Source organism: Pocillopora verrucosa, chromosome 8, assembly GCF_036669915.1.
Source record: "Pocillopora verrucosa isolate sample1 chromosome 8, ASM3666991v2, whole genome shotgun sequence".
NCBI classification, from domain to species: domain Eukaryota; kingdom Metazoa; phylum Cnidaria; class Anthozoa; order Scleractinia; family Pocilloporidae; genus Pocillopora; species Pocillopora verrucosa.
In genome coordinates this window covers 12126571-12147439 of record NC_089319.1, presented here as the reverse complement: position 1 = coordinate 12147439, position 20869 = coordinate 12126571, and the positions used below count along the sequence as shown (strand labels likewise).

General features: G+C 37.1%; 1 protein-coding gene and 1 pseudogene across 2 annotated transcripts; one reads left to right on the top strand and one right to left on the bottom strand.

The window, feature by feature from the left end:
• Positions 1–1628: 1628 nt before the first annotated feature.
• LOC131770553 (uncharacterized) lies at positions 1629–9141 on the bottom strand (annotated as a pseudogene).
• A 517-nt stretch (positions 9142–9658) lies between these two features.
• On the top strand, positions 9659–20859 carry LOC131786237 (uncharacterized). Of its 2 annotated transcripts, XM_066170658.1 has the most exons (6): positions 9659–10263; positions 10837–10902; positions 13179–13238; positions 15099–15158; positions 16557–16841; positions 17237–20856. In XM_066170658.1, exons 1-6 carry the CDS (start codon positions 9687–9689, stop codon positions 17512–17514), a joined length of 1326 nt encoding a protein of 441 aa, XP_066026755.1. In that variant the 5' UTR covers positions 9659–9686; the 3' UTR covers positions 17515–20856. The 2 variants fall into 2 exon arrangements, with proteins under 2 accessions (XP_066026755.1, XP_066026756.1); XM_066170659.1 differs by lacking the exon at positions 13179–13238 and having other exon boundaries at positions 17237–20859.
• The last annotated feature ends 10 nt before the right edge of the window (positions 20860–20869 follow it).

Here is a 20869-nt window from a genome sequence, read left to right as displayed (position 1 = left end):
CGGGCTTCTAGTGTTCCCAGGAAGACTTTGTCGTAGCTTGTGCATTCACTTGTTACACCATCAGGTTGTTCTTTTTGTAGGGTCATCACATCTGACCTTGTTTTAGACTTGCAAACTTTGCTAAAATGACCGCGTTTGTTGCAGTTGAAGCATTCTACTCCAGTGGCTGGGCACTGCTGGTCTTTGGTGTGTGGTGTGTCTCCACATCTGTAGCACTGTCTTAGGTTGTTGTCACGTCGTCTGTTTCCTCTACCACTGGTGTACCTTTGGTGGGGCTGGTTTCTGGGCTTGTTTCCTCTGCTGATTGCATTGACTTCCCCTTCTTCTTGCTTTGGGTTTGTAGTGTCACTCATTGCTTTTAATTGCATCTGGGTAGCCTCATCAGTTCGTGCAATTTCTTTTGCCCTTGCAAAGGTTAATTCATTACCGCGGGCAATGCATTTTCGTCTGACCTCTTCCGAATCGGTGCCGAAAACTAATGTGTCACGCATGAGCTCGTCATGTAAGTCAGGTGGGTAACCTGAGCTCTGTATGAGTAGCCTTGCTTCAGTCAGGAAGGTGGCTAGGGGACGATTATTCTGTTTCAGACCTCGTAGATAATATCTGTTCAAGATATGGTTTGCTTGTGGTTTAACATGGTCTTCGAATCTTTTCCAGTATTCTTTCAGGTCTTTTTGTTGGTCTTCGGTTAGCGACCAAGTGTTAAATAAGTCTATTCCGTAATCGCCTGACCATAGTAGCACATATTTGCATTTTTGAGTGCCGTCTCGAGCTTTTAACGGTCCATCAAGTAGCAGTTCACACTTTTGGCGGAATCTCTTGAATCTAGTTAATAAATCTGGGCCAGGGGTCCAGTCCATTTTTGGTACTTCAAACCCAACCAAGTCGCTCATTTTTGGCTAAATTGCACGATAAGACAGGACTTTGTAGTAAACACTGTAAAATCGTACGTACCGGTTTTCTTGGTTGTTCTAGCGGTGAGAATTCCTCTATTGGTGTAAATCTATCCCACTTCCGACATCCATGTCACAATTTTTCCATTTAAACTCTTTATTCAATAACGCAACAGCTACTACATGACAACATGGGCGAAATCAAAATGGCGGGTCCGATACCACGTTTTTTCCCACAGGTCCGATGGGAGCGCGTGGTATGACGTAATATGACAAACGTGACCTCTTTCATGTCACGAGAATACATTTAAACATTACAAATTAGTATATCACCGAACATTTTGGCCTCCTGTTATTTCTTAAACCGTATTAAAATGTATTTCGCAAAATAGTAATTTTAGGAGAGTTACTATTGTGCGAAATGGACTATTTTCACCCTGCGGTGACAACGTGACATCTTTTACGTCACGAAAATACATTTAAACATTACAAATTAGTATATTACCGAACATTTTGGCCTCCTCTCATTTCTTAAACCGTATTAAAATATATTTCGCAAAGTAGTAATTTTAGGAGAGTTGCTATTTTGCGTGACCTCTTTCATGTCACGAAAATACATTTAAACATTACATTATAGTATATTCTCAAAGATCTTGGTCACCTCCTCTTTAATGTAGTAATTTCTAAACTAATTGAATGTAGTAATTCCGAAAAATGTTTATTTTGCGAAATGGATTATTTACACTCGGCGGGCGGGAACTCGAGAATAAGGGCGAAGGGATTGTTGCAGATTCCCTTGAACTTCACAATGTTTGGATGTTTCAACTCTTGAATGATTCTTGCTTCCTTTACAAACGTTTTCTTATCCAATATGTCCTCGCCGAGCAATTTCTTAACGACGACTTTCTCCGCAGCGGCCGATTTCCCACCCGCATCAGGAACAGTCTGCCAGTTAACAGTGAACACAGCACCATAAGCGCCCTTACTAATGATTTCCTTGTTTGTCAAACACTTGAAATCATGAACTGGAAGACCTGAACAGTCGATGGTCTTGGGCTTAAGAACAGGAAATTTAAAAGCCATAATCTTGCCTGATTTAGCAGCACACAAAGCGAGCAGAAAGCAAACTTCTTGCAGCACGTGGAACTTGCGCAAATGCGAAACACGATCTCTTGCTCGTAAGGAAGAGGTGTGCGACGGGGGTGTAATCAGAAGCGCGTAACTTTTCCATGTATATTATTTTTATTAAAAATTTTGAAGCAAAGTAACTGTATTACTTGCGATTATAAAACTGCTGGACGACTATTTCGGCATGGATATGCTTCTGTTCTCTATACGAGACGGAGAGTCTAAATATGTTTAGCCGCCACTGGAAAACTGTCATGTTGGTTTTGCACCGAAACAGTGCACACCCTTCAAAACGCACGAAATGGAGTCTTTCAACTTCCCCCTAGAATAGCTCCGTCGCTAGTAAAGACGGCTTTTACCTCTTACTTTCCGCTCCCTCCCATGTCATTAATTGAACACAACCTCGGTTTGGGCCTTCAGCGGGGCTCTCTTGACTTGGTTTCGGCGTCACGCAATACGGTACTACACAGTTGTCGATTTTGATTAAATGAACCTGTTAGCCCAAACCTCTTGTTGCATGTTAATTGAGATGGAGTTATTAATTGGCTCTTACTTAATCATTTGAAGCTGAGGAAAGGAAAACACCGCCTTGTTGCTTGGCAGTGAAGAAGTACAGACCACAGCTAATTAAAACACTTACGTACAAGGAAAGGTGAGACCTGTAAACCCAATCTGTCACGAGTCAGTTTTCTCAGGCGGCATTTAAATCATTTATGGTCCATTTTGCAAAACAGTAATTCTTCCAAAATTACTGCCTCGCGAAATAAACTTAGAAGAAGTTTATATAGGTGAAGATAGCTTAGACCTTTTGAGATTTGATAGTGCTTTAAATTGAAACTTACCGAAAACCTTTTGTATGACACGAGAATAACAAGATCGTTATCGCTGAGTGAAAATAGCCTAGCTATTCCGCAAAACAGTAATTTTTCTGACATTACTACTTTGAGAAATTAATTATATCTGGATAGAGAAAGAGGAGGTGACCGAATTCTTCGAGAATATACTATAATGAAATGTTTAAGCGTATTTTTGTGACCCGAAAAGAAAGTTATTGAGGGGTAAAAATTGTCCATTTCGCAAAATAGTAACTCTCCTAAAATTACTATTTTGCGAAATAAATTTTGAAACGGTTTAAGAAATAAGAGGAGGCCAAGATGTTCGGTGATATACTAATTTGTAATGTTTAAATGTATTTTCGTGACATGAAAGAGGTCACGTTGTCACCGCAGAGGTGAAAATAGTCCATTTCGCAAAATAGTAACTCTCCTAAAATTACTATTTTGCGAAATATATTTTAATACGGTTTAAGAAATGAGAGGAGGCCAAAATGTTCGGTGATATACTAATTTGTAATGTTTAAATGTATTTTCGTGACATGAAAGAGGTCACGTTGTCATCGCAGGGTGAAAATAGTCCATTTCGCAAAATAGTAACTCTCCTAAAATTACTATTTTGCGAAATATATTTTAATACGGTTTAAGAAATAAGAGGAGGCCAAAATGTTCGGTGATATACTAATTTGTAATGTTTAAATGTATTCTCGTGACATGAAAGAGGTCACGTTGTCACCGCAGGGGTGAAAATGGTCCATTTCGTAAAATAGTAACTCTCCTAAAATTACTATTTTGCGAAATATATTTTAATACGGTTTAAGAAATAAGAGGAGGCCAAAATCTTCGTTGATATACTAATTTGTAATGTTTAAATGTATTTTCGCGACATGAAAGAGGTCACGTTGTCACCGCAGGGTGAAAATAGTCCATTTCGCAAAATAGTAACTCTCCAAAAATTACTATTTTGCGAAATGAATAAAAATCCTTCTTGTTAATGAACGATTACTCCAAAATCCTTGTGAAAGTTATCTTTACCCTATTAGAAAATATATCTGCATTATTCCTTTTGTTTTATTTCATCTGACCCGATTTCGTTTCGTTTCGTTCCGTTTCGTTTCGTTTCGTTTCGCAAAATAGTATAAGCCTAAATTTTCGACGCTAGTAGATCACATGATATTAACTTACCTTTGTAAATCATTCATTCCAGATAACAAAATCAAATTAACATGCCAACGATGGTATCTGAATTCGTCCTTGGCTAAACACAAACGACTCCACAAGATCACTTTCTCCAGGCATCGAAAACATACACAAAATCATCCATAGTTAATTTTAATCAGACATTCATAAAGAGATAGCACCGAGCAAACCAATCCAGAAAAATATAATCGGCACACTCAACAAATCATGAATCTTGCAACACAGCTTGCCGTCAGAGAACTGCTCAAATCAAAATGTTTGGTGTAATTCATACACACCTCAAGCAATATTTGATTCAAAATTTTTCTACTCACTCTCGTCGTGAAGGAACAATGACCATAACCGTGCTACAGAGCACAGAACTCCATATTCCCTCGAACAACTATCCACCATTTTTATAGCATGACTGACACATTTACAATAGGTAATCTGATATCTCCCATCTGTCCAGTAGTATCGCGTTTCTCATAAAGCGCGGTAAAATACACGTTAAAAGCAAAGAAAAGTTAACATTTCTCTTCCTAAGAGGTGATTCCATTTGACGAGCCGCTCTCTCCGAATCCCCAATTACTTCGTTGAAATTTGAACACCTCTCTCAAACCAAAGAACAAAACGACGCACTGATTGGTGCGAGATACATACCCTGAACGATTTGATTGGTGCGAGCAACATACCACTTTCTGTACGCTAACATATATGTTATTTTTTTCAATTAAAAAAAAAAACTCATTAGCAAAAATAACTAAAAAATGAAAGACATGATAATCACATTCGACTTTTGGTTGCTAGTGGGCTTTTCTGATGGTTCAAAATTTTCAGGTGCGGGTAAAACATCATAGAGCTCAGAAACTAGGAAGAAACTACTCCCTGTGAGCAGGGTAACTGGGATACCTGGATGGTACTGGATCCTTGGAATCAAGTGTAGTGATACTACGAGTGTCGGACTGGTATAATGAAATAGTGAGCTCAAGTCTGGCCAAGGGCATACACCTATTTCAAAACACAGGCATGCTATGCATGCAAGAGTTATTTTTTGTAGGGTGGGTGGGTTACTTGAAATTGTAAGTGGTCTACATTCTTACAAAAGGAAAGAAGAGTATTAACGCGGAAAAGAACGAAAATGTCGAATTACCTGACACACAGGTATTTTGTGGTAGATTATGTGTGTTGTGCGAATAAATGTAACCAAAAATAAACTGTATTGGTGCCACGGATACCTGTTAGTATAAAATGCAGATAGCAGACTGCAGACCGGATACAAAATATAGACTGCACACTGCAGAGTGGGTACAAAATGCAGACTGAGAATCTGAAGAGTTTTTACGTCTGGTATATAATAACATGCCGTTCCAAAATTACCGCTCAATAACATCTTTAAGTGTGGATTGGCCGCGAACAATACGACTTTTGTATGCGTCTGTAAGTATTTTGAGTGTTTGCGCCATAATACTCCAGGTGATCATAATCCAAACACGTTGAAATACAAAACGACTGACAAAAGAGTTTTCTAAGAAAAAAAAATCTCATGGTTCGTCATGTGACCCGGCCCTGTCCGTGCATGACAACGTCAATCATCATCAAGATAAAAGGCGTGATCAGCATGTGAACACCTCATTGGATCACAGTTGGTTATCACGGTGTGAAGGGCCCAATGACCACTGGGTACTATTGCGCAGTTTTTCCATTTTGAGGCGGAGGGAAAAAAAGACGACAAATAGACAAAGGCATTTTATAACTGGGCTACCACTGGTATCCCAGTAAAAAATTGCGCAAACAGAAATAACAGCCCCCAAAACTGTAAAACCCCAAAATGGTTCTGTTATTACACCCAGCAAAATCCAAAGCAAGTGATGACATGCCATGAATATTGCTGGATAAAGAAAAACACAAGAAAAAAGGTTTCTACTAGTCAAATATCCATGGCCTTGGGTAATGCAACGGTTACATTTCTACAAGCATTAAAAAATATTGCAATTGCAACCCCAGTGTAACCAAGTACACCAAAATACCCATCGGAGAAGCACAAAAAATATAAACCCTAAAAACACTCCAACATATAAATCTTTAGTTTTTACCGATGTATAAATGTTTATAGTAAGCCCTCCAAAAAAGAGAATGCAAATGAAAGCATCATTGCTGCAGGTTTGTTCCAAACTTTCTCATCGTTCCATGCCTTCAGCTCCTTATCACCCACTGTGATGTAAAAGTACCGATCACAAGGCTTATATAAAGTAATATCCAACACAAACAGTGCAAGAGTTTTCGGAGCTCAGAAAAATGTGGAGCCTCCTCATAATCATTAACATGATGATGACGCAGTCAACCGTGTTCCGGCTTGGATCAAAAACGAGTGGACTAACTGCTATATCCTGCAACTATAAAACAATAATCAAAATTATTATTGTGTCGAAACAGGCGTTTCATTGGAAAATATAGCAATCGTGAAATTCATTCAAAATTTACATGCAGTACCCAAGAAGCGTATCTTCCATACCGTTAATAGTAAGGATAGTGCTCAAGCGGTTTTTTCTTTCCTTTTCATATAGCGAAAAAAGTCAAAATGGAAAAAATTAATTTTTAAGTTCTCTAAAGCTGCTGTGGAACCCTTCCCTGAGGAGCAAGTGTCAACAATGACAAGAAATGAACTCACAAGGGGTTCTTTTTCCTTGTGATGAAGAAAGAAGAGGAATGGTCAGTGCAATGTCAGAATCAGTTCACGATGAAGTGCAAGTTATTCGTTCCCAAAGTATTACCGGTAATATACATGCAAAAATTTTAGCATGCTAATGACTGGGAACACATCAATTTATCCCACACAGAGACCATACAGAGCAGAAAGTGGAAATTGAGTACAAAAAGTTGAAATTGAGTGCAGAAAGTTGAAATAAAATACACACATTTATTCCTTACAGAAAGTTTAAAAGCTCAAAGCAAATTCTTGCCGAAAAATCCTGGTGACTTCGGCAACAACACAAAGGGAATCAGCTGCACCAATGAACTATAAACACGGCTATGAGGAAAACAGCGTCAAATTTTTGCATGTATATTTTAACAATTAATCATATGATATTTCCTATCGTGGGACTTGGGATACCGTATTTCCTTGGATAAGAGCCCGGGCGGGTAGTAAAAAAGAACTAAACCTATTAAATTTTTCAAGGATTACAAATTGTACGAGCCGGTAGGGCTCGTGCAATTTGGTTAGCCTTTGAACAATTTACTCGTGCTGATTTATCCCAAATTGCTTTCGAGTTAATGTTATTACCCACAAACTGTTGTGTTGCGGAGCGAAAGTCAAACAATTGTTGGTCAGAACAATTTTCAGTTAAGTGTCGAAAGTAATTCGGGATTGCTCTGGTTTTGCTTCACCTCGTTCTGTGATTGGTCCAGAAACTCGCCCCACTTTCTTGATCAATCAGATTCAAAACTAAAACCAATCGCGACTTGGCCACTCGCGTTTTTCCGCGCTCCAGGCAGTTTGCTTGTTTTCACCAGGAGTTCTCTTTGACTCCTGATGATATTTTCTTTCCTTTGTCGGATTGGCTGTCGTACATGCTTTGGTTTTGGTTTTACGACATTCAATCGAAAAGCGCTCTATCACATGAGCAATTTGATCTGAAATCGCAAGTATCATCATTTCCTCATTTGTCTCTCATTATACTGTAATTTGATTGCTTTCTTTAAACAAGTCTTGAAATGTGATTTTTTGGGGTTTTAATATACAGCTTTCTCATCGGCTGGGAAAAGATGCGATTTAGAGCAAAAAATGGTGCGACTTTTCAACAAATTGCACCAGCCAGAGCTTATCAGAATGTAAAGATCACAAATGATTTCAAAACATATTTAATAACGGTAAGTAATCTACCGTTGCCAATTACAAAATGCAAGTTATTGCCAACATGGAAATTAGCTTGAAACTTAGTTTTAAAGAGTTGCTCGCATATACGGGCGAAATTTGAGGATACTCTTAAGTCTAACAGTACAAAACATTCGGTTCATTTGTGTGTAGAAGGTTGATAAAAAGTCAAGAAATTCGCATAAATCGAATTGTTATTTGAAATCATTGTTTTTTTTGTGTGTGATATATGATCTGAATCTACATTTTGTTTAAAAATTGCTCAGACTGGCAAAAAATTGCTTCAGGTTGCTAGAACCGTAAAAAGTTGCTCCAAATACCAAAAGTTGCTCAAAAGTTGGCCAAAAGTTGCCGAGCACAATCAGGACAAGCCTACCATAGGCAGACCGCACTATGTGCACGTTGTTAATAATTGTTGACATGAAACGGACAAAATCTGCGATGGTTACAAATAAAGCGCTGGAAATTGCATGTCTAAATTACATCTCGGTCTGAATATCTCAATAAAGTTAAATGAAATTTTAACCGACGTATTTATGGTATTTTTTCGCCTTCATGGGCCGTTTGAAGTGTCTTTTTACAAAATAATAATTACTTTTAGTCGGAGGTCGTTAAGAGAAGAGTCTCCTTTCTCCTCTAAACGGCTTCCAAAGAATTCATAACCCTCATAGATTTTGTTTGTCTCATGGTCAGTGTGGTCTACCTACGGGCCCACAGAATAGACTAGCGTGCGACTGGGTCTTAGTTCCTTCATCAGCCTGTGAACACACTTTCCAGTCGAGGATGGGACGAAGAGGAGAGCGGGAGGGAAAAAGAGTCGGGAAGGGGGTAGGGGAAAGGGTTTAGCCGACTCACCCTCTCTCCTTGCCCTCTTCCCCCTCCTCCCTTCTCCTACTCCCGGACCCCTCCTCCCCTCCCCCCGGTCCGTCGGCTGCTTTACACGAAGCAACTTCAAACTGGAGCCTGTTCACAGGCAACTCCTTCCCTTTCCTTAGAAAAAAACTACGAAACTAAACCTGGAAAGAAAAACGTTACTCAGCACAGAAAGATCATCTACCATGGAGAGGAAGTATATCATGGTGTCTTCTTTGTCATCAGGAGAGTATCTGCAGAGTTCTGGTAATGTTATGTGCAATTCACTATGTCTTGTGTTCGGAAAAATCGCCCCCAAGGAAAACCACTTCATGGACTCCAAGCTGATTTCTCCTTCGCTGACCCACAAGCACGACATACTCCACTTAATTTTTCAGATTTCAAATGTCGTTGATTAAGAAACATTTTGCTCTAAAGTGCTCGAACTGTTACTTTCATCAGACTTTTCGCCAGCTGTCTTCAGGAATTTCACCGTGATGTCTATCAGCAAAGATGGGAGATTCACAGAAGGATATACAGCCTTAGATATGTTGAAATAATTGTCAAATGGAGGCTTAGAATACGTCAAATACTTTTGTATTTGTTCGCTGCCTTCTATGCAGGTTCCAAAAAATAATCTCAAAACTCAACCCAACGATCGCAAAGATGACTGTGAGCTTGTTACACAACGAGCGTGGAACCATGGTGACTTTCTCGCAGGCACAAAAACAAGTCAGGCTTAGTCTCTCAGGAATGTTCTATTAGGAGCCGCTAAAAGTCTGTAATGTGAAGGATAGGCCTAAGACCGGAAAAGCGGAAAAATATAAAATGCGTAGGTCTGGTAAAGACTTACTGCTGACCACTTGGACAACTTTACGGAGTTTCACAAGGCCAAAGTTTGAGTATTTGTTTTTCACTCAGACAATGGAATTCTCCCGACCACAAAAAGCCGAAAGAGCCATCTTTGCGGTAAGAGAGGTTGTACATGATCTTCCTGTTTACCAAACAAGAGGAATGGCAAGTGCTGTTGATGTAGGAGGGAAGCAGTGCTTGCTGACTTGGAAGGGTGTTTTTAACGAGGGCGATCGTGCCCTTACCAATCACAAGTCAGTGAAATTTCATCAGAGTTCGAGATACAAAGAGAAGAATCATCAGCTAGGTAAATCAAAGATTGGGCAAGCTGGTAGTTTTTTGTTTATTCCAGCGGAGGGTCTTCAAAGTTGCGATGCACTCATGTTGATTGTTCCAGGAAGTAACGTAATTGAAAATGATGTCTGTGCACAGTCATTCATCGGAGGAAAAAAACTCTTGAAGTTTAAATTCCAGTACATCAAAAAAGAGCAGAAGCATGTACTTACATCTTTTGAGGGGAAGAAATGTACCATCGAGAAATTTGCTGTCCTCGGATCACCTATTATTAATGACAAAAGTGTCATCGGTGTGGTAGGAGAGGATGCTGATGGACAACTTATTCCCTGTTTCATAACACAGACCGAACTTGGTAAGTTTGTCTTTTAAGTCTCAAGGACATTTGATTTATATTTTCTACTATGCCTATCTCCACCCTTCAAGATCTGTAACAAGGTTTCAACGTTTAAATTATTTTATGTCAGCAGTGACAGTCTTTTATTATGATGCCCAATATGTGCATGCAGAACTGTGGGAGGAACAAACAGTTACAGTACCTTAAATTCAAAGCTTTTAATTCAATTTCCATTTTAGGTAAACTGTATGCTAGGTGTGGTTCCAAAATCATTTTCTGCTTAAGGCAACTCCAATCCTTTCAAACGTTTTGTGAAAAGTTTTTAGTCACGTAAAGGTAGTTAAGGTTATGATTCTATCAATTACTTCAAAAGGATAAAGTTATTTTTTGGAATTTGTGAAAAGTAGTTACTAAAGTTAATTAACCAGTAAGGATTCATGATATCAATAAGAATAAACCGTTAATAATGATTATAACAGTTACAATAACCAACTTGATAAATGAAGGAAAGTAGTTTTGTTTTGTGAAATCCAATGTATCAGCAGGTACATAATGTTTTCTTTTTTCTTATAAATGGTATTCATGCAACAGATCATATAAAAGAGAATTCAAGTGAGAGTGGGAATACTAAGGATCTTGATACCAAAGATTCTGCTGGTATGTAATTTCATTGTGTGTTATTTGTACAACCCAATTACTCAATGTGCTGTATTTTTTAATTTTGCTCAAGTTGCTGAAGCAATCATAATTATGCAGTAGTTGATTGAAATTCCAGCCCCTCTACTTTTTGAGATATAAGTGGGAATTCATTTTTCCTTGTACTGATACTTAACATTCCATTTGATGGAGTGTATATAAGGCAGATCATAAAAATATAATGATCAACAATCCTGGAATAAAAATCGTAAAGTGCATTGGCACTAAGGCTCGAGGTGAATAAGTGCATTTAATCATGACAAAAATTGTTTTTGCTATATCAATAACCACATGCAGTCTCAGACTGTCTTGTGTTCTGCCTATTTGCCTTTCTGTCTGAGTTATCTGCCAAAGCCCAAGGCCAAAGTCCATTTCCTGGACTTCCCTCTTACTTTTTTTTGTTAATTGAAAGTAAAATTCAGAACAAGTGAGCCAGCTAGTAGCAACAGAAGAACCAAACAAACATTTGTAAAAATACCATGTGCAGTAATTGATGTTATTATAACATGAGCAGGGATGAAAATCCTCGAAGAGAAAACGAAGTGGACTGTCCAAGTTTTGAAGATTTTCACACTCAGTTAGATAAGTAAGATTATGTATGGTAATAAAACTCAAACACAGCCAACACTTGTAAAATATGTAGAGTTTCATGTTCAAAAACAAAAGAGAAGAAAACAAGAATTATGAAAAATATAACCAAAATAGCATAACTGTTAAAATTCATACAAATCATGATGGTGTCAGATGCATAGGTCCATCAAGGCTATTTTATCTAGAAATTACATTGTCCACTCTTCAAGTGAACAAATAAGAGCTTGCTCTGATATCTTTTCTGATGTGTTGAGTCCATATCAGTCGCAGCAGCCAAGTTTTACAGCACTGTCATCCGGAGAAACGTACATGTTCCTATAAATTTGGCTGTAGTTCATTTATGAAACATATGCCTTGAGCAGTTTGTTATGTAACTGTCATGCAGTGAAAAACTTGCATGGTTTTTATAAGCCACAATTCAACTGGATTTCACTGAACATTTCACTTTCAGATGAAAGACTTCAGGCAAATGTGTTAAATTTGACCTGCCAATGTATTTCAGTTTCTGAACTATTGCAGATTGTGAACTTTGATGGTTTGACATTTTTGACAGCTTCAGTTTTGTTCAACCAATCAGATTATTTGAACCATTCTAACAAAGATTCTGATTGGCGTATTGAGAGTATAGAGCATGCTGGTGATACTGTTGTTCACTTTGGAAATAAAGTTTGTCTGGAAAACTAGAAGTGAAGCATTAGGAATTAAACAGACTCTTTAAAATAAGAGAAGTGGGGAGAAACATATTATGTCTGATGTTTTTCCCTACACTTCTTTCTTGCTCTAGCTGCTTCCTGTGTACTTTACAATAGAGCACAGGCTTAAACCCTCCTAACCCACCTTACCTTCAAAGTTTCTAAGCTCAGGGCTTATAAGCAGCAGTTTGTGGTAATACTTTTCATACTAGAGGTGTATGTTGAAAAGTGAGAGTGAACAAACAAGAGCATGAATCTTAATAATGGAATGCAGCCACTGGATATGTTTGAAAGAAGTCAAATTTTACTGCATATACAGCTGAAGTTTAGAACAGGTCCAGCTATAAGGCCAGCAAGTAAATCTAAGCTGAATAATGGAGTTTTCAGCAAACTAGTCTGTTGGACAGCAAAGAAATTTATGCAATGTTTGGCACCAGGGTAGCATGAAATTTCTCAGTCTATCTGAGACTGATAAATGGGTCACCATGCAGGTACTTTCTTCAAGGGAAAGCTAACAAGATGTATTTTTGTTATACAGTAAATGGTGCAAATTGAATTCTGTTCAACAGCTTTCTTATTTTGATGTTGTTTTTTTTTCCTTCTAATCACGGGTATGTGTGCATATGATTACAGCAACAATGAATAATTCATGGTACAAGAAGAAATTTCATGTACAGTTTAAGATGTGAAAACAAAAACTGTTAAAAAACATTGAAAAGTACTGCCCCAGGTTTACCCATTGAGCAGCACTTTATTTTTTAGGTTAGTGTGCAAATGTGTATCTCAAAACATCAAGGGCATGGTCAATGCATGCAACCATTTCTTGAATGAAAAAGAGGTGACGGACAAAATCACGTCAGATTTGTGTAAACCTATTAATTATTATCATAATAATTAAGACTTAATTAATTTGATCACTATAAATCAATAAATCCTTGTGTGTATTTTAAATAGATCATGAGGAGGCACCCACCACTAACAAAACAGTCCCTGTTCAGGAGTCTGATGAGAAAAGTAAGAGGTCACTTATTTTACTGTCAACTGCTGCTTATTAAAGTCCCCCCCTCCACTAATTTAAGGCCCCCTCCTGGTTATTATAAGGTCCATCTGCTTGTATTAACAAAGAAGTACATGCAATTATAATCCCTCACAGATATAAGCTCCCTCCTAAAGCCTTCTCACTATTTCACTCTTGAGAAATTGGAACTCTTTACTGCTTCAAACAGAACATTTGAAAAATTATTGAAATTTTCTAAAATTTTTGTAATAAGTCCCCTTAGATATGTGCCCATGATCCATTTTAATGATAAAGTTCAGATATAATGTGCACTGTCATGGTTGAAAAAACACACCCTATAAGAGTACAAAACACAGAGCTGAGCTAAAGTTGTCACACCATGATTGCCAATTTGTAATATGGTTAACCATTTCCTGGACTTCTGTCTAGCTTTTTTTTGTTAACTGAAAGTGAAATTCAGAACAAGCAAGCCGGCTAGTAGCAAAAGAAGAACCAAACAAACATTTATAAAAATACCAAGTGCAGTAATTGATGTTATTATAACATGAGCAGAGATGAAAATCTTCAAAGAGAAAACGAAATGGACTGTCTACGTTTTGAAGGTTTTCACACTCAGTTAGATAAGTAAGATTATGTATGGTAATTAAAACTCAAATGCACTTAACACTTGTATGATATGTAGGGTTTCATGTTCAAAAACAAAAGAAAACATGAATTACAAAAAATATAATGAAAGAGGCATAACTGTTAAAATTCATATAAATCATGATGGTGTCAGATGCATAGGTCCATCAAGGCTATTTTATCATTATGATCTCTAGAAATTACATTGTCCACCCTTCAAGTGAACAAGTAAGAGCTTGCTCTGATATCCTTTCTGTGATGTGTTGAGTCCATATCAGTCACATGCCCAGCAGCCAAGTTTTTTTGTTTTACAGCAAATGGTGCAAAATTCTGCATGCATGACATGTACATATATTATCACTAAATTTTAAAAAAGAAAACATTGTTTAACTATGGAACTGTAAAGTTCATTACAATGGATATACTTTTAGATATTTTGAAGGTGACTGGTGTCCTTCTAGTTTGTTTTAGCTATCATACTGGTTACTGCACATCAATCAATAATTCATGGTATGAGAAGAAAATCATATATACAATTTAAGATGTAACAAGTAAAACCATTCAAAAACATTAAAAATTTCTGCCCTAGGTTTAGCCATTTAGCAGCTCCTTATTTTTAAGGTTTAAGGTTTGAGTGTAAATGTGTATCTCAAAACATTATGGTCAATGCCTGCAACCACTTCTTGAATGAAAAGAGGTAACAGACAATATCAAGTCAGATTTGTGTAAACCTTTTGATTATTGTTGTTATAATAAGTAAGACTTGATTAATTTGATCATTATAAATCAAAATTGTGATCACCTCCTTATTGATTGTACCACCTTAAGATCATTTATTTTTAATTTACTATAGGCTCAGACATACAGTTTAAGTGTGAAAGTTTAGTTTCTTGATAATGAATTACTTATCAATATACTCAGCAGGACTTAGTGAAGATACCAAAATAGATGTGAACTTGCAGCTGGGTGGTTTCTTGTTATTGGCCTTCTAGTTATCTAAAAAATGTGAGGCAAATTAGAACTCTGACCAAAATAGGATGGTAACATATCTGTACGTATATATACTAGGACGAAATTTATATGTTTGTTTTCTGGCTGCTGTTGTAAATATTCATTTTTAATGCCATTTTAGAATGTTCTTCATTTTAATTTTTTTATTTCTTAACCTAATTTGTAAGTCAAAATGAAAAGTAGATTCTTAAGGAATATTTCCTTGTGTGTATTTTATATAGGTCTTGACAAGCCTTCTTCCAGCACTGAAACAGTCCCTGCTCTCGAGTCTGAAGAGAAAAGTAAGAGGTCACCATTTGTTCTTATCGATATGGTGTAGGATTTAACCTTAAAAGCAAGCATGTGATGTTTTGGATTTTGCTAAGTCAAAAACAGAGGTCACGATTGTAGAGAGTTCAACTCAGTTTATCTACTTTCTTACGCACAGTTTCAGCTAGTTTTAATTAGTGTGGCAATATCTATTTACAAGTATATTGATTTTAAAATTTCTAAGTGACTGAATTTTTGCAGCAGTTCACTTGAAACAGTCCCTAATGTGATCTATCCAAGTTTACTCCATCTTACGTTATTTTATGCCATTCTACCATATTAGCAACGATAAGGGGCCGTTGTACACTGTAGAGCAGGGCTGAAATACAAACGAGACAAAATGGCCGCACTGAATGATCATGATCAAAACTTTGATTTCTTTTCTGTATTTTGGGCTTGACTTTTTAAGCCATCCCAGATAACACTTTGATGGTTTCATTATTGTTGTTTTCGTCCTTTGTGCACGCTTTCTGATACTATCTGAAAAAGCCAAAGAATGTATTTCGCAAACTAGATGCCAAAGTACCTGAAAATGAGATAATAGTGGAATAATAAATCCCTTATTCGATGGTTTAACATATAATACCAGCAGAAATTTTCTCGTTGCTTGTAATTTTACTCACCTCGTAAAATAACACGCAACTCGCAAATATCTGCCTATGTTACATGTGTAATAATTTACATGAAAATATCACCTGCTTGTGATTGGCTGAAAACGAGTAAATTTTTCATTAACATGAGTGCAAAGTTGTAACACAAGTGCGACTTATGTTACAACTTTGCACAACAAAGACAAAGATTATTGCCTTTGAAAAATTTACTCACGAAATTGCACTCGAAATTATGCTATTAGGTGAAAATAGGAATTAATATAAATATCACTATTAACAATGACAAATGCGTTATTAAGATCTAACATGTATCACTTATAAAATTAGGGAAGAAATTAAGAAATGATTCTCGCGCTAATTGGTTCTGTGATAGTAAGCAATTATTGGAGGAGGTTGGGCATGATATCATGAATTATCAATGCCGATGTCTGAGTTATCTGCCTATTTTTTTACATGTCTGATGTAACATATATGTTGCAGCAAAGAGTATTGCAACTTTCAAATTCTTTCTTATATAAGATTAAACACGTTTCGGATACTCGAAGGGTACTGTGGTTTTCGTTTCTAACAGAAAAAATGCAGAGACTGAAGGTAATGAGCGTTGAGCGTTTAATTGGTAATTTGAGTTGAGGGAAAATACTGGGTATAACTTTTATCGCAGGAAGGTCATAAACGACCTTGAAGGAATCAGGATAACGGAGACTTTCTCCGCAATATTTCCATTTGAAAGTAATTTTGCTTTATTGTCTCATCTTAAAGTCATTCTTAAGTATCTCCCCTACCTTGCATTGGATATGCAAGAAGACAAAGCCTCGGAGATGTTTTGGAGAAGTTTAGGCCTTACTGATGGAGATATTAATGGTATTAAAAAAGACAACGATGAGTACTACGAAAGGTGTTATAAAGTGCTAAAAACCTGGTGGCAACGCGATGGTACTTATGTCAATCTTGCAATAGCCTTACAGAAGCATGAGTATACAGCGACATATGAAAAATACTGCCTTAAGAAACATGATCCACCTATGGGGAAAACTGAGGAACTGCGTAAGTTTCCTGCTAGATTGTTTTTTTGAGTCATTCTGGCATTAACTCCAACCTCAAAACTCTGCTTTTTTGCCTCAGATAACTGATGGTTCACATTTTGTTGCTGCGGGTTCCAAACCCTGACCCCAATCATGAAAAGCTAATTCTTTCATAGCTGCCTTGCCTAAGAAAACACCCTCGATTTTAGGCAGTTGAGATAGCTCCCGCAGATGGGTGAAAACCTGTACTGGTCTGTGACAGATAATTCTAAGTACTATGGAAAAGGCTCCTTTCTTATGTCACCAAATAAGTCCCAAACTCACCCTTAAAGCCCACAAAAGTGTTTGTTACCGTGCACTATTTATGTTTACTTGTACGTACTTACTTGTTTGTTTTATCTATTTTGATCTTTGAAGCAAAAAAACTGAAGCAAGGATGTGTTAGCGAAGGAGACCTTCAGAACATTTCTTTAAAAGTCCAGCGAGAACGTAAGAGAGTAGGGAGAGCCCTCGGGTTAGACGACGAAAAATTGGACGCGATAGAGGAAGAACATCGGGACGACATATCTGAGCAGTCCTACCAGATACTGCTGAAATGGAAGCGGAAGAAGGGTACTGAAGCCACTTACCATGCCCTTGCTCGAGCTTTGTGTGATCGCACTGTCATGATGAAACATGTTCTGAATGGCTATTGACTCACATTAGTAACCCTACAGGTGGAATAAGAATATGGATTCATACATACCTTGTTACGGTTATCATTTAGTTTCCTTCATTACCTCATAATTAGCTGACTTTGGAAACATTCTCGATATAGTTCATATTTCTTTGGACAAGTGAAAACACACTTAGCGACCAAAAGTTTATCCAAGCAATTCTGACAAAGAGGCTTAACTATGTGGGTCAGTTATCCTCTATTTGGCTTACATGTACTTGTTAGTAATGGTAAATTAACTATGTAAGGACTAAGTGAGTCCAATTTGGTCTGTAATCAAACGATTGATAACAAAATCGGACGATTGCGCAAACGGGAGTCCGATTTGTTTGTCACGGGTATCATAACAGACCGAATAGGACGACACGAAGTCTTATTACCAATTAGTCATAAAAGTTACAATTTCCGAGGAAAGAGGAATAGCCAAGTTATGAAAGAAAGGGTAAATTTGAATTAGAAGACTATTATTGTTAAAGGTTGTGAGGAAAGCCCTAAGTTAGCAATCTGTACACTGGTTATATGCTGATTGAACCGAGGTTGTGATTGGTTGATTTAAACTACAACTTTCAGTGTGATTCTCTGATTTAATCTACAACTTTAAATGCGATTGGCTTATTAAACTGTCCGATAACAACTTGGCAAGTGAATTAGTGGAAAATAGGAGTTTTTAAAACCAATGACAATCGAGGAAATTGTATTTTTTTAATGATTATTCGAGGAACAGAACGGAACGGAATGAAATTCTCTAATTTGCGAAATGAAATGTTCACTACGGTCGCGAAGAAATCAATGCATCGCCTGTGTGAAAGAAGAATTGCGCTATTTAGCCATAAGATGCAAATTTTAATTTTAGATTTCTTCATCAATGTGCGTAGTCGATAATTAATTCGAATGCGTGACATGGCGCTTCTCTGAAAGGACATCCACAGGACACTGTCGCGTGACTAAAGGTGCACAAACATATCCAAAATTTTTCTTGCCGATCTCCTTTTCAGTCCTTGTCAGTAAAATCACTCCACAGAAACTGAAGGAGATCTGGTAAATCATTTGACGCTAAACTTCTCTTCGAACACTCGAGTAACCTAAACTATGGTAACTTGAATGCCATATTGCCTAGCCTGTTCCAGTTGTTCAGTTAATAAAACGAAGCGTGATCAGTACACGGTACAAAAACGAGTGAGGCTTGGGTCGGGTTACGTTATATACGCGACCCAACCCAAACCGCTCTTATTGCGCTGTTTCCTCTTTCTCTTCGTTTTACTAACTGAACGCATGGAACAGGCTACATGAAAAAAGTGACAGGAGCGTGACGCATTCTCCCTCAGTAGGAGAACATTACGACAATTTCGCGCCATTTTTCTTTTACAGCAAAAAAGTCTTACGATGGAATGAGACAGTTTTGGTTGGGGATTCGCACGTATTCATGTTGCGATATTTCAGATTTCCATTTAGCAGTCAAAGATTTTGAGTTCATTTCGCAGATTACAGATTTTAATTTCGTTTCGGTTTACAAATTTGTCATGATTTTAAGATGTTCGTTTAATTAAGATACGGTAGACCTTCGCTGGTGTACTTCACGAAAAAAATTGTTACCGCGCTATTTGTAACGCACGCACGCATAAGTTATATATCAACATGTATCAATTTTTCCGTTTTAGTTTGGTTTAATCGTAAATCAACTGAGGCACGATCGAAATGGACGATGAGAGGGTTAAATAGTCCCGTCGAAAATTTCTTCCAGTCATCGAAAACAGGAATGAACTTTATTTTCCTTGAGTTCACAATTGAATATTTTTAATAAGAAAATCCCACTTTGACTGTTCTGATTTAACTCAGAAAAGAAGAATTCTACCAATGCAAATCCTAAATAAATTTGTAAACCAAGCCTGTTAAACTGTAGTTCAGTCCAATTCGTTTCATAATAATGCGAGAGATTCCAAAGTCATTTGTGCCATAGGATAAACAAAATCCATGTTGTCTTCTATTATACTATCATTTTTCAAGGGGAAAAATTCTCCATTTTGAAGAAAGCCCCAATATAGAAGTCTGTTTACTTTTTCTATGGTGATTGAAACCAAGGTTGTGATTGGTTGATTTAAACTACAATTTCGCATGTGATTGGTTGATTTAAACCACAATTGAGAATGTGATTGACTCATTGAACTGTCTGATAACAAATTGTCTGTTAACAACTTGGCAAGTGAATTAGTAGTAGTAGTATTTTAAACCAATCACGTGCACGATCAAGGAAATTGTAATTTAAATGATTAGGTGTACTAAGCAGGAGTTAATGTTTTTCAAGACAACAAAATTGCAAGAGCCCTTGGGGCAAGTGCAATTTGTAGTCTTTGAACAATTTACAAGTGCTAATTATACCAAATTTCAAGAGAAATCATGTCATTTATAATGAATAATAATTAATAATGATGTTAATAATGAACATGAAAAAACCACCGCAGAAAGTCAAGACAGACAAAATTTTGAAAGCGTGTGCACTATTTGTAATTTGCACTCTTGTTAGATGAGAATGCAGTCCTTCTCAGCCAATAAGGAGTGCATAATTTTTTTATGTACATAACTGCCCACCTACCCCTCCCCTAACCCAACAACAGTCAATTGATGACAAGTTAGGGTTAATGTTAGGTTAGGGGAGGGGTAGGTGGGCAGTTGCCTAACAACTGATATTGATCCCATCAGGATCATTCTCTATATGTTTATATCCTCAATAAGATGAATCATGTCAAAACAATTTTGCATATGTCAATATGAGACAAATCAAAACAAACATTGTATTGCAGTCCAAACATTTACATTACTTTGTGATTTCTTCAGTTCATAAGTGTTCAAACTTCACTCGACTTCTCCATAATTAAATTTGATCAAAATGTAGTGTATGAATTAAGAAAAAATTTTTTTTTGAAAAGAAATCCTGACAATGGTTCTGATTTTAATGAGAGGCGATTGATGCTTACCCGTAACACCTTACATTTGACAACTATTAGCCGAGGTGGCCAGTGGTGGATATTTACCGAGCCATCTGGCAGTAACGGAAGTATTCATCCCCAGCCATGGACACTATATACTCAAAGACTAAGATATTATGCCACAAAAGACAATTTAAACTCTTTCATTCCTTCAATGATTAGAATACTTTTGGGTGCAAATCCTGTGCAAGTTGCTCGGAGATGAATAGCAAAGGATATTCGGATTTTAAACAGCCAATCAGAGTGCACCTCCAGGGCTATGCACTGTATTAGTATGTACTAAAAAATAATAATTATTTTTAAAACAAACTGTTTTACTACGGTAATAAAATAGGCTCTTGTATTCATTTA

Coding starts and splice junctions, on each gene's coding strand:
- LOC131786237 (XM_066170658.1), top strand. CDS start 9,687: ATGGAATTCTCCCGACCACAAAAAGCCGAAAGAGCCATCTTTGCGGTA. Junction 13,239..15,098: donor TCAGGAGTCTGATGAGAAAA/GTAAGAGGTCAC, acceptor TATTTTATATAG/GTCTTGACAAGCCTTCTTCC. Junction 16,842..17,236: donor GGGGAAAACTGAGGAACTGC/GTAAGTTTCCTG, acceptor TGATCTTTGAAG/CAAAAAAACTGAAGCAAGGA.